Source organism: Corylus avellana, chromosome 2, assembly GCF_965113065.1.
Source record: "Corylus avellana chromosome 2, dhCorAvel1.hap1.2, whole genome shotgun sequence".
In the NCBI taxonomy this organism is placed as follows: Eukaryota; Viridiplantae; Streptophyta; class Magnoliopsida; order Fagales; family Betulaceae; genus Corylus; species Corylus avellana.
In genome coordinates, this window is record NC_142491.1 from 22,263,790 (window position 1) to 22,279,870 (window position 16,081).

At 33.7% G+C, this 16,081-nt stretch overlaps 1 protein-coding gene and 1 pseudogene across 2 annotated transcripts; both read left to right on the forward strand.

Moving 5' to 3' along the window:
* Positions 1–311: 311 nt before the first annotated feature.
* Positions 312–3,170, forward strand: LOC132163807 (uncharacterized). 2 transcript variants are annotated; one of them, XM_088513665.1, is made up of 3 exons: positions 312–520; positions 2,057–2,518; positions 2,781–3,170. In XM_088513665.1, exons 1-3 carry the CDS (start codon positions 344–346, stop codon positions 2,826–2,828), a joined length of 687 nt encoding a protein of 228 aa, XP_088369791.1. In that variant the 5' UTR covers positions 312–343; the 3' UTR covers positions 2,829–3,170. The 2 variants fall into 2 exon arrangements, with proteins under 2 accessions (XP_088369791.1, XP_088369792.1); XM_088513666.1 differs by lacking the exon at positions 312–520 and adding an exon at positions 941–1,258.
* Positions 3,171–3,649: 479 nt separating this feature from the next.
* On the forward strand, positions 3,650–7,112 carry LOC148587494 (protein FAR1-RELATED SEQUENCE 5-like; annotated as a pseudogene).
* The last annotated feature ends 8,969 nt before the right edge of the window (positions 7,113–16,081 follow it).

The following is a 16,081-nucleotide window of genomic DNA, read 5'->3' on the forward strand; positions in this document are numbered from 1 at the left end:
TTTATGCCACAATGAGTAATTTATAATTTAGGTCAATTTCAAAAACTAATTTTACATTTATCCCTATTTTTTATCCATGATTTGACATGAATATATTCGCAGTTGGTAAGCCCTATTTATCACAAGGAAAAAATTCAAGCCATTAATTATTTAAAATTAGGGGTACCCTCGTGGGATAATTTCCCAAAAATATTAATTATCGTCAAAAAGAAAAGGAGAAAGGGCGTGTCGTTGGGTTCTATGGACCGAATGGCTCGTTACTTAAAACGGCATGTCGTGTATACGACGGAAAGTTCCAATTCATACGGATGTGTAAACACAGGAGACAGACCGACACAGAGCGATGAGCGTGTTTGGAGGAGATAGCTGGGCAAGAGAGGCGCAACAGAGGAAGCGGAGAGTGGACGATCTGGCGGTGGAACAACTTGATGGGTCTTCGTACAAAAGGCTCTCCAGCGGAAAATACGCTTGCCTCCTCTGCCCCAACTCTCCCATCCTCGATTCCCCTCTCATGCTCTCCGTACGTATCCCTTGTTTCATTTGCTAGTTTCTTTTTTTATTGATGATGTGATTGTGTTGGGCGTGGTCTAAACATGTGGTTCTGCAATTGCAATGGTCCATCAAGTTTGCAAAAGCTAAATTGTGTGTCGGGTTTTGTTATGTCCGAGAATAAATTGAAGAACTTCCTAGCATGAATTTAGGCAATGTAAACTCACTGCCTGAATCGGGAAAATTTTGGGGCTTTTGAGTCGCTTATGTTGTCATCGTGTGATAAAATTTTGTGGTTGATTACGATGCTAAGTGTAAATAGTATAATCTTAATCATGTGTATATAAGCTTTTGGGTATTCTCACTTTGTAAGTCGATTTTGAAGTGAGTTCTACCTGATTTTTGTATCATTTGGTATCAAATTCAGCCACTATGTCATGGAATTGGATGCAGCTTGTCGAGTATGAGATCGAACAAGTTGCAGCTTTATAGTTGAGTCATGAAAGGGGTGACTTATAATTTGGATTAAGAGTATAGTGTTAAGTCATTGAATACTGATAGGTGAACCTTTTGACTTAAATTAAAGCAATAAGACTCTCACTTGCAACAAATCGATCTTCTTTCTTCGCTACACTCGGATCACGATATTTAATTCTGGTTTCCGGGGCCTACAAGCTTGAAGCATCACAGCTATGAAGAGATGCTCCTAGTTACCGAGTGGCTAACTTGGTTCGTGATTCGTTCACCTGCTTGCTCGCTTCCAACACAAGCACGCTATCTTTTTTTCACCCACTACCAAATTGATAGGTGAGTGGATCCGTCAAAAGATAAAAGACTATTATCAGGTCAGTGTTGATAGAGTGGACCGTTGTGAATATCAGTTGCAAAGCGTGGTAGTATGCTACGATCTGAAGTGTCCAACACGACTGAAGAATAATCTTAACTATGTTTATATAAGTTCTTGAACACCTTTTTCTAGCAAGTCAGTTTTTAAAAGTGAGTTTTACCTGCAGTTTGTATCAATGGTGAAACATGTTGTAGTTGATAGTTGTTGGGTTTTTGAGCTTAATAATCATATGGGAATCTTTTTGGATGCTCTTATAGGGAATGATTTTATCTTTATGTGCATATTTCTCATATATACTTATTTAATAGTTCTGTTGAGGGCTTTTCTAGCTTGTACATGGGCTGTGAAGGGTGGTAGTATGTTATAATTCTAAGTGTCTCACATGGCTCAAGTACAATCTTAATCATACATATATAAGCTTGGGTATCCAGTCCTTATAAGTCAGTTTTCAAGGATAGTTTTACTTGAAGTTTATATAAGTTGTGAAACATGTTATAGATGATAGTTGTTGGGTTTTTGAGATTCATAATCATACAGGAATCTTTTTGGATCCTCTTATAGGGAATGATTTTATATTTGTGTGAATATTTCTCATATATACCTGTTAAATTGTTCTGTTGAGGGCTTTTCTAGCGTGTACAGTGTACTTATGTAGATGTGTATATGTACATTGCTCCTTTTTTCCATAAAGTTGTCCCTAAGTGGAAATCCATATTGCAGATGCATTGCAAGGGATCAAGCCACCGCGCTACAGAGTTGAAGCTAAAGGAACGAGAGTTGTTGAGACAAGATGAGATAAATAAGCGAATAGCATTGTCAGGCTCTTCTATTGGCACGGCAAATTGTACTAGTCGCCACCAAAATTTCAGGCCAGTTGATAAACCATTGATTGAACAGTCACGAAAGGTCGCTTCAGAGATGCATTGTGACCAAACTCCTCAGCCTCGGCAGAGTACTAGTAATGCCAACCGTGATGTACAACTAATTCTGGATCACATTACGAATAGGAATTCTAATCTGAGTCAAAATAGCTCTTGTCCTTCATTTGAAGCGGCTGACAAGGTGGTTGGGCGGCAGCAGCAGCAGCATTTGGATCTCCATAAGCGTCGAGAGAGGGAACTAAAGTTTACAGCTGCAGGTTGGAAGCGTGATGGTCATGGGAAGTGGTTCAGAGATGAAAATGTGAGTCAATGTTTTGAATGAATGGTTCAAACTCTGATAGCTATATATGCTGGCAATGTTTTGAATGAATGGTTCGAACTCTGATAGCTATATATGCTGGCAATGTTTTGAATGAATGGTTCAAAGTCTGATAGCTATATATACTGGCAATGTTCTTCATACTTCTTGTGGGTCATGGATATGACTAGCTAGCTTTTTCTAAGGATTTCCTTTTCCATGATGTCAAGTGTAGTGATTTATGCCTGTTGATATTTGCTTGCAGGTTGAGTTCGATTCTGATGAAGAAGATCCAAATATATGTCTTGGTTGAAAATATTTTGGAAGGCTGCAGCTGATGCATGCAATTTGATCATCATGATCAAGAATGGCGGGCCTTGTTTGCTAGCTTGGCATGCAAACTGAGTGTGCTAGCTTTGTTACTGAACAATCTGGAACACGAATTTTTTCCACACTAAGTTACCTCGACGCAGTTGATTAGCAGTGATGGAGATATCATTAAAAGTGTAAAGCGCCTTCAAGTATACTTTCTTCCCGAGCAATTGTTGCAAGTAGCCCAATAAGGAAGCAGACCCCAAAAGCTCTTTCATATTTGTAGTTTTTATAATTTTGATAGACTTGCTCTAAAATTTATTTCCAAATGGTTCACTAGAATGGGATCCTCTCAATTTCAAATAAAATGAAGAGGAGCCGGTTGGTTAAAATTTGAGGGGTAAAATTGTAATTTCACTTTTGGTGGATAATTTTGCCCCTCAAAAGCAACCAACCATTTGAAATGGAAAGGATCCGTTTTCATAGTTCAGTACCTTCTAGAGATTGCGGAATTTAAATACTATATTAATTCGTGGACAAAGTTTTCCTCCAAACTAGGTTGGAGGAAATTCCTCCAACCTAGTCTTTAAAATTGACATGTGTCCTCAAACATGTGCTTCTCACATGTTTTTTTTAATACCCTAATTTCCCCAAACCATAGTTAACTCTACCCTTAGTTTCTCTCTCTCTCTCTCTCTCTCTCTCTCACGTTCTTCTCTCTCTCTCTCTCTCTCTCTCTCTCTCTCACACGTTCTCTCTCTCTCTCTCTCCTTCCCCTCCCGCACGAGACCAAGCTGTCTTTCCAACCCAAAAAATCTCTCCATGGAGAGTTTCAAAGCAACAGAAGAGCACGACACTCCTTCATCAACTCTCGCGTCGTCGAAGCCCTTGATGGTGAGAGTTTTCTAAGCTTTAGAATTTTTTTTTCTATTTTCTGTTTTCTCTAATTTTTTGGGTTTGTAACGGCTAAATCAATTTTAAAACAAAAGTTTTTTTTTTTTTAGCTACTTTGTCTATAATTTCATCTTATGATATTTATGGCTTTAGCATCAATCCTGACCTCTATTTACTTGAGTTGGAACAGAGGAGTTTGTGTGGAACTCCTCTTTTGTTGAGATCAGTTCTTATGGAACTCTGTTGTTGAGGTGTTTGAGTTGTTTATGAAGTCTTCTTCCTTAAAAGTCTATTCAATACAATTGCAGAGAGTCACCAATATGCTTTATAGATAAAAGAATTTTGACAAAAAAAAATTTTTATTTTTTATTTTTGAGAATATGTGATTTAAAGATAAAAGAATCTTGATTTTTTTTTTTTTTTTTCCAGAGAAGTTGTTTGTTAGGAAGAGAAAAAGAATTAGCAAGCATATCTTTGTAATATTTGTAAATATGCATGTTCATTTAACCAATTTGCTTACACTTTTTTTTTTTTTAATTTATTTCATACTGAATGTTAAATGCACTATTTTCATTGTAGATATTGGATACTAATGAAAGATATGCATTGGACAATGAATTAAATGAACAAGAACATGTTCATGGTCTCTTAAGCAAATTAAACACCCCAAGTAAACAAAGCAGAGAAATTGCTGAAGTGCCAAAAATTGGTATGAAATTTGATTGTGATGATAGTGTATATGAATTTTACAAAGAATATGCTCACCGAATAGGCTTCAGTGCAAGAAAACAATTTGTGAAGCGATCCAATTTAGGAATTGTTCAAAGGAGAACATTTTGTTGCTCAAAAGAAGGTAAACGAGTTGTTGATAAACGGAAAGAACAAGTATCTTTTCATCACCCAATTTCACGTGTGGGGTGTTTAGCACAAATGACTTGTCAACTTCAAAAGGATGGTATGTTAGAAGTTATTTCTTTTTATGAGCAACATAATCATTCGTTTGTTCAGACTCCCATGAAACACATGTTAAGGTCGAAAAGAAAGATTACACTTGCTCAAAAAGCTATTGCAGATGATGCCGAGAAGTCTGGAATATCAATCAAACAAACTATAGATTTGTTGAGCATGCAAGCTGGAGGTCGTGAAAATCTTGGTTTTTTGGATGTTGACTATAAGAATTATATACATTCTAATAGGAGGAGGGCTTTGAAGAAAGGGGATGGTCGTGCTGTGATGGAGTACTTTCGTAATATGCAATTAGAAGATCCATCTTATTTTTATTCAATACAACTAGATGACAATGATCTTATCATGAATATTTTTTGGGCAGATGCTAGATCAGTGGTTGATTATGGACACTTTGGTGATGTGATATACTTTGACACAACTTATCGTACAAATACGTATGGTCGACCTTTTGCACCATTCATTGGGGTTAATCATCACAAACAAACAATTATCTTTGGTGCAGCATTACTTTATGATGAAACTGTAGATTCATTTAAGTGGTTATTTGAAACTTTTTTAAGTGCAATGTCGGGAAAGCAGCCAACAACTATACTTACAGATCAATCTGCTGCAATGGCCAAAGCAATAAATGAGGTGTTTCCTAAATCAAATCATCGTTTATGTGTATGGCATATTTATCAAAATGCTGCTAAGCATCTGAGCCATGTATTTCATTCATCAAAGCAGTTTGCAAATGATTTTGGCAATTGTGTATATGATTATGAAGATGAAGATGAATGGCTACTTTCATGGGATAATATGCTTAAGAAGTATAATCTTACGAATAATAAATGGCTGGATGGGATATTTGATGTAAAAGAGAAATGGGCTATGGTATATGGTCGACATATGTTTACTGCTGATATGAAAAGCATCCAACGCAGTGAGTCCATGAACAACGTGTTGAAGAAGTACTTGAAAGCGAAATATAATCTTTTGCGATTTTTGGAACATTACTCTAGACTCTTGGCTGACAAACGACATCAAGAACTACAAGCAGAGTTCAAAATGAGTCAAACAACACCTATTTTAAAAGTTGATGTTGAGATGTTGAGACATGCTGTAAAGTTATACACCCCAGAAGTGTTCCAAATGTTTCAAGATGAATACATGAAGATGGGCGATTGTACTATTTACAAGGCTAGTAAATCTGATAATATAACAGAGTACAAAGTTAAATATAGGCAGAGACCTCAAGAACACCTGGTTAAGTTTGAGGCATCAACAACTATGGTCAAATGCAGTTGCATGAAGCTTAACTTTGTAGGAATTCTATGCGTCCATGCTTTAAAAGTTCTTGACAAAAAAAATATTAAGAAGCTTCCAATCAATTATATATTGAAAAGATGGACAAAGGATGGAAAGGTTGGTGCTATCAAGGACTATCGTGGGATTGATATTAAAGTTAACTCTCAAGAGTCAATTGGAAAGTGTTACTCCCATTTAAGTCACAATTTTCGTGAAATTTCTACACTTGCAGCAGAGAGTGTGACGATGTATGAATGTGCCGATAGATGTTCTAAAAAATTATTAAAGTATTTGCAAGAAATGAGAAAAAAAAATGCTATTCTGAGGGTGTGGAGTGTCAATTAGAGGTCCAAGGTGAAGCTAATAGTAGTTCTGATGAGGATGTAGCTTTGCAAGCCATACTTGGGATTAAAACAAAATCTTCTGTTGGACGTCCAAAAAGAAGGTTGAAAGGTGCATTAGAACGACGGAAAAATGTTAAATCTCAAAACAAAATAGTATATGCCTCAAGTTGTGTTAGCAACTTACAGGAAGAGGTTTGCGGGGCAAGACAAGTTCAATCACTTGAATATTTAAGTAAAGTAAGATATTTTACATTCTTCTATATTACAATAATTTTTATAGGTCCATCAATGTATTTTGGATTATGTTAATAATTACTTAATGCTATATATAGGAGCACTCTATTGATGACAATACTCAGAGAGAGGATGGCAATGACAGACAAGAATTCCAGTTGTTTGATAGCTTAACTCAGGTATAATTCTAAGAAATAACTATCTCTTCTTCTTTTTTTTCTTTTCTTTTTTTTTTTTTTTTTTTTTTTCGAATTTCTTGCTAGTCATTTACTTTTAATACGTAAAATTAAAGTGAAAATTTACAAAAAAAAAAAAAAAAAAAATTATATGCAGGAATCTGTGATGTGTAATAACTTGGTTGGAGAAGAACCAGAAGACCATATAGTTGGACATAACTTCCAAGAGAGCAACCTCCAACAAGTTGAGCGGCATCTAGAATACAAGGAAGAATAAACTAGTAAAAATGAGATAACTTGATAGTTTTGGAATGTTTTCTTTGGTAGTTTTGTAGCAATGTTTCCTTTGGAGTGAAATTGACTTGTTGCTCGGAGGTTTAAACATTAAGGATATGTTTCAACATTATTATTTAATTTATTTCTCTTTTTTCTTCGCTTTGCAATAATATGAAATGTACCAAATCTTTGTGGCTCATTTTTTACAAAGTCAGTTATCTTTAGTTAAGTACTTGTATTTTTATTTGTTCATGTGTTTACATTTGTGTTCTATTATTTATATTATTGGTGTCATCTATTTGGTTTAAAAAAAAAAAAATCAACTCTCCCACTCTGTCGAGTAATGACTTGCACCTTCACAAGCTACTGTGGGTTCCATTCTTTTTGCTGGATTTTGTGGTTTATTTTTAACCACAAAGTCCTTTCTCTTTTTATTTTACTTCTCAGTGAGATATTTTTTTACTTTAGTTCATGAAGAAGCACTTCACTGACTACCATTTATTTCAAGCATTGTCGACTTTGTGCGGCTTTGTGTAAAGGCAGCAGTTTCGTAAAAGAACACATTATGGCTTTTGAAGAACAAACAACACATACCATGACCCAAAAAACTTAAAATTCTAAACATAAAAAGTGAAGGGATGACAGAAGAACAAGATAATTGCCTTGGTTAAACTATCAAGGCATCCCTTCTCTAAAACAAGAGCCTGAACCGAATTGTAGTCGGGCTATGCAACTGTCTGCACCAGATAACTGTAAATGCAATCTTCCCGTGGACTATTAGGGGCAGGTTCTAAATTTCAGCAAACAATTGATAATAATAACTCTACTATGCATTTTAGCAAGCAATTGATGTGCAAAAAAAAAATTCTTAAACTTCAACTACCATTCATGCATTTCAACAAACACGTTCATACAACACTTTTTTGTTAAAAGAAAAAAAAGAAAAAAAAGAACTCTCAAATCCCCGTCAGGTAAATTTCTCTCAATACAAACAACAACTGTATAAAATCATCCCCACACTTCCCCGGCAACCATGAATCTTCTTGCTTTGTCACGGTGGCGAATCTCCATCTAGATCTAGTCACAAAATCTCAAAAATTGATCACAGAAACCATATCTGAGAGATGGGTTGACGTCGATTGCTCCTTCAGATTGGTCAAATCTGAAAAGTCGGCAAATGAAGACGTTGATGCTTTGAGGACGCGAGGGTAATGAAGACGTTGAGGCTTCGACGATGCGAGGGTTGATGAAGGAGTGTCGTGCTCTTCTGTTGCTTTGAAACTCTCCATGGAGAGATTTTTTGGGTTGGAAAGACAGCTTGGTCTCGTGCGGGAGGGGAAGGAGAGAGAGAGAACGTGAGAGAGAGAGAGAGAGAGAGAGAGAGAGAAGAACGTGAGAGAGAGAGTGAGAGAGAGAGAGAACGTGAGAGAGAGAGAAACTAACCGTGAACTTAACTATGGTTTGGGGAAATTAGGGTATTAAAAAAAACATGTGAGAAGCACATGTTTGAGGACACATGTCAATTTTAGAGACTAGGTTGGAGGAATTTCCTCCAACCTAATTTGGAGGAAAACTTTGTCCTTAATTCGTTCTTTTCGCTCGACTAAGACAAAACTGTAGTTGATTTTGGCACCCATAATATCTCCGATGATTACCAATTTAATTACAGCATTAGACCATTAATCTAACCAAAGAGGATACGGGCCGAGATAAAAGCAAGCAAATTTGACTTATGTGCTGTAAAGAAAAACAATTCAAATTAAATCTCAACCGTTAAAAAAATTATGATTAATTTTCTCTATTCTTCTTCTTCTTCTGTTGGTTGGGTTCGATGAATTGAGTGCATAATTACATTACCACCACAGAAGTGTACAATCTGAATAATTGTCGTTTTCCCACGAAATATCATATTTCAAATCCGAAATGTCTAATCTAAATAAATCCTTTCGTTTGTTGGCTGTCGGAAAATATACATGGGACCATTTGTGATTATTGAAGACGTAGGTGCAACTTCAATTTTGTGGCCAAGTTTTCTCAACTAGCTAGCTATGCTGCGTCGTTTAAGGTTCCAACAAAATATCACAGTATCAGAAACCGTGTAAGCCGCCATATTCAGTGGATTTGTTGCTTTGAAAGCATTGCCAATGGGGTTTGCATCTAACATTTCTATGGAAATTGAATATATTCACTGGATTCGAACTTAAAAGGAGCGCATGCGGCTCCTATCGTTTAGACTCTTTTTGTGTGGCTCTAAGCGGATCGGTGATAGTTAATCTCATCCGCCTGTCTTTTTGCTTTAAAAAAAAAAAAAAAAGATTTGCATTAAGTTCTTGTTGTTGTGGAGGAGACTATCCTACCAAGTTGTGAGAATGGAATCGAACGGTCAATTATGGGAACCATTTATAGCATTTTGTCCAGCTAGAGGCTATCTCTATTAAATTAAGCATACAGAAATGTTATGGGCTCCATACTATATGTTCCATTTGCATTGATAGAAACTAAGAAAGATCTGTCTATCCACCCACATTTATATGATGTCATTTTGATCGCTCAAATAAGATTTAAAAAAAAAAAAAAAAAAAAAAAAATGTTTATATGGAGTTCTAAGCGTGGAGAAAGCCATCTTCTTCTTGGGGTTTTTAGAAATGTTTTCATGAAGTATTTGGAATTATGTTTGTTAAGAATATTATGTTAGAATTATTTATATTCATAGGTATTCTAGGTCTACCTTTCTTTAGTCTATTAGGTTACTTGCTTATCACTCATAGGTTAATATAGTGTTTATATTATTAGCCTATATATATATGCTCCTTCTATACATTATTGTCTGTGATTCAATATACAACCTTATTATCAACAACGTTAAAGAAGATTAAAAAGTATTTTTAGAATATAAAAAATTGTGGCAAGTAAAAATTGGTCTATTTGGTAAAGATTTTTTTTTTTTTTTTTTTTTAAAAAAAAAAAAAAAAAACTCTTTCATGCTTTTTCTATTGGCAAAATTTGCCAACATAATCCCAAATCCATTCAAAATTAGTTAAAATTGTTATAATATATTTTAAAATAGGTTTTAGTTTATAAAACCGGTTTGAGTCTATTTGTGATTGCATTTGAGAAATAGTGTTTTTACGTCAAAAATAGTTTTTTAGCAAAAGTTTCATTTTTAAGCTTTTGTCAAAAGTGCATTTTGGCCATTTTTAGGCTTTTTGGACCCTTAAAAGCGTTTTTAATTTTTTTACTAAACAAATATTTTTCTTCAAATTGACTTTTTAAGTGTTAAAAGCACTTTTAAGCCTATCAAACGCAATCCCAAATATACCTCATAATGTACATGTCAACCTAAAAAACGGATCCAAATGCTATTAAATCATGTCACATCAGCGTAGTAAAATATAGGCTCTAAATATTATTGAGTGATTTTTTTGTTATTGAGTTTCATCACTTCATGCACCTTAACTATTTATGAATTTGGTTTCCTACTAACATTACTCGGGAAAATTATAGTTGCTAGTAATTATATTTTACAGCATAGGTGAAATAATAAAATCAAATTGAGAAAATTATTGAATTATTATTATGTTGTATTTTCTAGAATGGTTGATTATAAAGTGGGAGTAATTAATTAAATTTGTTCTTAATTGCTGTGATGTGTAGTTTACGCGGGGATTGTGGATCACACGTATGTCCATCATTGAGGGGCCCCATTGGTGGACATTTTGAACGTTGATCATCAAGTGGATGTGGACTGCTCTAGTTGTTCATTTGTGGGGAGGTGGTGGTGGTTGTTTTCCTAAAGGTCAAGCATCTGTCACCCTTCCCCTCTTTAATTCTTCTTCTTTTTCTTGTGGTGCTTTTATGCCATTATGGGGGTATATTAATATGCTTACCACAGACGACTTAGAACCCTAAAGCAAGCTCTTCCGCCGTCCATGATTTTGACGTGATAGTAAAAATTAGGTATAATTCTAAATACTCATCTTTTATCCTATTCTTATCTTGCTGAGTTGATGTTGATGTGCTCATCGACACTTAAATTTTGGTCAAGCACTGGGTTAGGAGTGGGATGACCGGATGAGAGTTGAATATGTAATATTATTCAAGAAAAAAAAATAAATAAATAAAAAGAAAAAAAAAAAAAAAAAGAACACGAGTGACTGATTTTTACTGACACATCCTCGCAATTGTATGTCAGTCGTATAGTAGTGTACTAAATAACATTATTCTTTTACTTTTTTCTCATATTTTGTTCAGATAGCAACCATAAGTGTCCAATGAGGACCTTTTGCTCTAGGTTTAAGAACAGTTCACAAACATATCATACCGGTGTGACATAAGTGTGATAACCATTTAGAGCCACGGCTAGCTTTGGCTCATATTGGGTTGGGATGTCTAGCTATTTTAAGTTCACAATCTTGTTTTTTTGTTTTGTTTTGTTTTTTTTTTTTCCTAAAAGAAAAAGGACAAAAATTTATTACAAATTAGGTCATAAGAAAAATCTTCAAATTATACCATCTCTTAAAGCTAGTATCATGCATCACTTAGCATGCGAGAAGTACATATTTTTTAAAATAATAATAATAATAATAATAATAGTAAGTGTTTATTCTTACATGACATTTTTAAAGACTTGATGGAAAGAATTCATATTATCTAATTTATAAGAAATTTATTTATAAAGGTCCTTTCTTCTTAATGGGACCAATGAGAAATATTTTACCTTGAGGCAATAAATCATTTTTTTAAACCAAGTGCTTTGATTAAGTATACACACGATGGATGTAGGTCAAATTTAGGGTAGAATATCAAAAACATCTTGATGAGAAAGAGATTGTGTAAACCCTAAAAATGACATTTAGTGGGGAACCCACTCATATATATGGGTATACAATGATGATGGTACAAGGAGAAAGATAATATTTTAACTTGGAATTGAATAATTTTGAGGACCCTTTAAGAAACAAAAAAGTGGTGGTAATTAAGAAGGGTGTAAAAGGAGAAGAGGGAAGAGGGAAAGATTAAAGGATAGTGCTGTTTTCTGTGGAGACTAGGTTTTGCATTGGCTTTATTTGAAGACCACCGTTGAGATATATAGTCCCATTCAAATCCATCATTCTTTTTATTGGGGGCTCAATTTTTTGACCATTTGGATGGCAGTGGGTGAAGCTTTTGTGCGTGGGAGTGCTTCCCATGGTGCTCTTAATGATCATTTTTTTGGGGGGGTTGATAGGGTAATGGTCATGTTATGTGCAGTGAAAGGCACCTTTGGTTTCTTACATGTCCTTATATTTGAGGGTCCTCGAGCCCTTTATTGTACTGTGCATTTTCCTGCAACAAATTTTGAGAAACAATAGATTATAACGTACGTAGCTGACCCCTCATGTCTTTCTCCACCATAAACCTTACTTCTTGATAGAGATCAGAGATGATCAGTAACTTTGGTCGTGATTCGGATAGTAAATCTGTCAGAGTTTTTATAGAATTTACTTATCTGACTAGGTTTAGACGGTCCACTCACCTGCTGGGACACGTATGTCTTATAACAATTCGATCTCTCACATTTGTTACTCGAATTACTAATAATTCAAACAGTAAATTGATGGGAATCAATATCCCTAGCTGAGAAAGAAGAGCTCTACAATCTTCGAGTGGATTTTTTTTTTTTTTTTAATTAAGAAAGGTAGAAGATGCTTTCTGTCCCAAAATAGTGAAAGCAACTATATTATTCGACGATGCTTAGAAAAATGAAATAAATAAATAAAAATAGTGTGCTAATGTATTTTGAAGTGTTTTTCTTTATTTTCTTTTTTTTTTTTTTTTTTGTCTAAAAAAAGTCATCTAATGTGAGGTAAATGTCGAAACCAAAGTTTGTGGGAATAGAATTTCCTCCATTACAAGTGGAATGATGAGAAACTATTTCATGGTTCATATTTTATTTTGTTATATCTGACGAATAAAGGATCTCTAGCAAATTGTCGTCTCAATATGTGTTTAACTGAAAATGTGGGTAAATTGACAGATAGTCAAAGACAATGTTTGAACTCAATACCTTTACTTCAATACTATATTAAATCAATATTTCTCCTAAAAATTTAAGTTGATAAAAAAAATAGATAAATTTAATCATTTAATCCGTACTAATAAAGATCACTAACATCAAATATAGTCGAATAACTCAAAATTTATTTAAATAAATAGATTTCATACGTGTGAAAGTAATTCCTATACGATATTACATCACAACAACATATTCATTACATAGCATTATCATGTTGACCGGATCTTATTCTAAGATTGTGAAGGTTCATGCTTCACTCTCACCATAAATTCGTGGAAATAACAAGTCCCAAAAAAAAATATAAATAAAAAGTCTTATTCTAAGATTGTGAAGGTTCATGCTTCACTCTCACCATAAATTCTTGGAAATAACAAGTCCCAAAAAAAATAAATAAAGAAAAAGTCTAAAAGAAATACTAGACTAGTCAATGAACTGCTTAAAAGCACTAGAGAAAGAAAGAGATGAGAGAAGATTTGGAGTAAAATAATAGAGGCTGTGTTTGGTCAAAAATATGCATTGGGATGCCAGTTTTGTGCTCTTTATCCGTGTCCTTTTGTTGAGTAAGTGGGGGAGAGGGTGGAGGCCAACAAATCCGTGCAAGAAACTTCGGGGTGGGTTTTTTTAATTCTATAAAAATGTTATAATTAAATATCATTTAATATTGCAATTAAATAAAAATAAAAAATAAAATAAAACTGCAACTTTAATGGTTGATGTCAGGTTTAGTTATCAATGTCTAATTATCATATTTGATTATTTATTTATTTACTAAACTAATGATTGAGATAAAGCTAACATGTGTACAACTTTTAACATAATTTATTTTGAATTTTGTCTCCTTCCATTCTTTTATAACGTAAAAAAGGGAAGAAAAGAACACGAAAAAAGGGAAAACATTGTCCGGCTCTTTTACCTATATGGGACTTTTTTTTTCTCTCTAACGAATAACATATGTAGTGCCTGGCCATATGTGGGGTAGAGTTGATAATTTTGTATTTGTGTGTCGGGTTTGAGTTGTGTCAAGTTAAGGGTATAAAGTTATATAAGTTGACTATAATCGGACTCATGTAATTAAACGGGTCAGATTTTTCAACTCCAACTCTTTAGTTTCGTGTTGATTTCACAGGTCGTGTCAAAAATTATCAACTTTAACTTGGATGCCCTAAAATTAATCAAATATATATATATAACTTTTTTTTTTCTTAATGGTTATTCAAGAGTTGTTTCTTAAAATAAAAATAAAAAATGGAAAAAATAAATAAATAAAAAAAGAAAAAAAGGGATGATACGTGATAATGCTTAGAGAAGAAAGCACCTAGGTTGACGAGTCTCATTACGCAAGATCATCAACTGCCCACCTAAATCGTGGGACCTAAATATTTACGTACGTACGGAAGAAAACATTATTTTTCATAGTATTTTTGTTTTGTATATACTTTTCACATAAATTTATATCGACTTGGAAGGGTTTTTTTTTTTTTTTTTTGACATGTCCACGTAAAAGGGAAAAAGGAGGATTCCAACTAGTGACTTTCGCTTCATGAGACGTGGTCTCCAATCGATTGAACTACTCTTTGAACACTATGGACTTGAAAGTTGAGATTATAAGTATTGTCCAGAATTTTAGTATAGTAGAAATTTATGTTAAAATGACGGAGCTAGAATTCAAACAATATATTAAATAGTCATTTATCTTAAAAATTTAAATTTATAATAAAATATAAATATATCATTTAATTTATATTATAACGTCTTATTCTTGTTGTTCTTCGTATTGTATATTTCTCTTTTATATAAGATGCATCATATTGAATCAAGGTTTTAAGTAGTAAAAAAAAAACTTATTAGTTTTTAAGCAGTGGCAGAGCCACTTGTGGCTTTGGGGGCAAAGCTTTTTAATTTTTTTAATTTTTTTTTTTTTTTGCTCTTTTCCTACCCAAGTACCAAAAAAAGAAAAAAAAAAAAAACTTCTCTCCTACTTACGCAAGTTACCACTCGGCATCCTCAAAATTTTTTTAGTGACACCACCGATATGAATTGTCTGGCTCCGCCACTGTTTTAAGTCCATACTATCTACAAATTTGATATGACAATTTTTTTTTTTAATTGCATTAAATACCACATCTTCTTGACCAACAAAAAAAAAACGTGGTAGATTAAATTGATGTGATCATTTTTTTTTATTATTACATTAAGACACCTCATCTTCTTGACCAACTAAAATTTTCCAAAATATATGGTAGTTTAAATTTCAAATTATTATTTTATTTATTTGAGCAAAGATGACTGGATCACATATTTGAGTGAGATAATCATATACTAAAAATTAGGGTTCATGGTAGATGGGAAAATCATGAGTGGAAGTGGGACAAACTAGAGATTTAATTGCAAATTAGTGACATTGTGTGGGTGGGAGAGGTTGGGCACATGGGTGGTACGTCAACACCGACTTTGTTTATGCAAATCTTTTTTAAGTTACGTGCATGTTAATTAAAATGGCGACATGTGCAGCAAATTGCAATACAAATGATATGGCCCCTCATGCCTTCCCAACCCTGCCTTTTTGTTTTTTTTTTTTAAACAATAAATAAATAATCGTATCTTATAGTTTTAATAATTTATTTATTTTTAAAACTATAAGATACGATTATTTGCATAAAGAGAATAAGTAGATGGGATTAAAAAATGTTGTAGTAAAAAGCAGACACAACTATCATTTGGGGGGCAAGCTAGCGCTTGAGAGTGTAAGAGTAGGAGTTTGTGTAGTATTTCGCTAGAAATCACATATTTATCCAACAGTTATCTTATAATGCTGACATGGTATTTCCAGCCAACTTTTGAATCAATTCTTGTTATAGTATTACTTATATAACAAGAGTAATTCTAATATTCAACTCATATTCTACTCCCATCTCACCGTCACATCAGACTCTGAATTTTTTTCGTTTTTATTTTTTTTATTCAATGGTGATTTTAAAAACCACATTAGTTTTACGATGATAAAAGGAGGATTCCTATC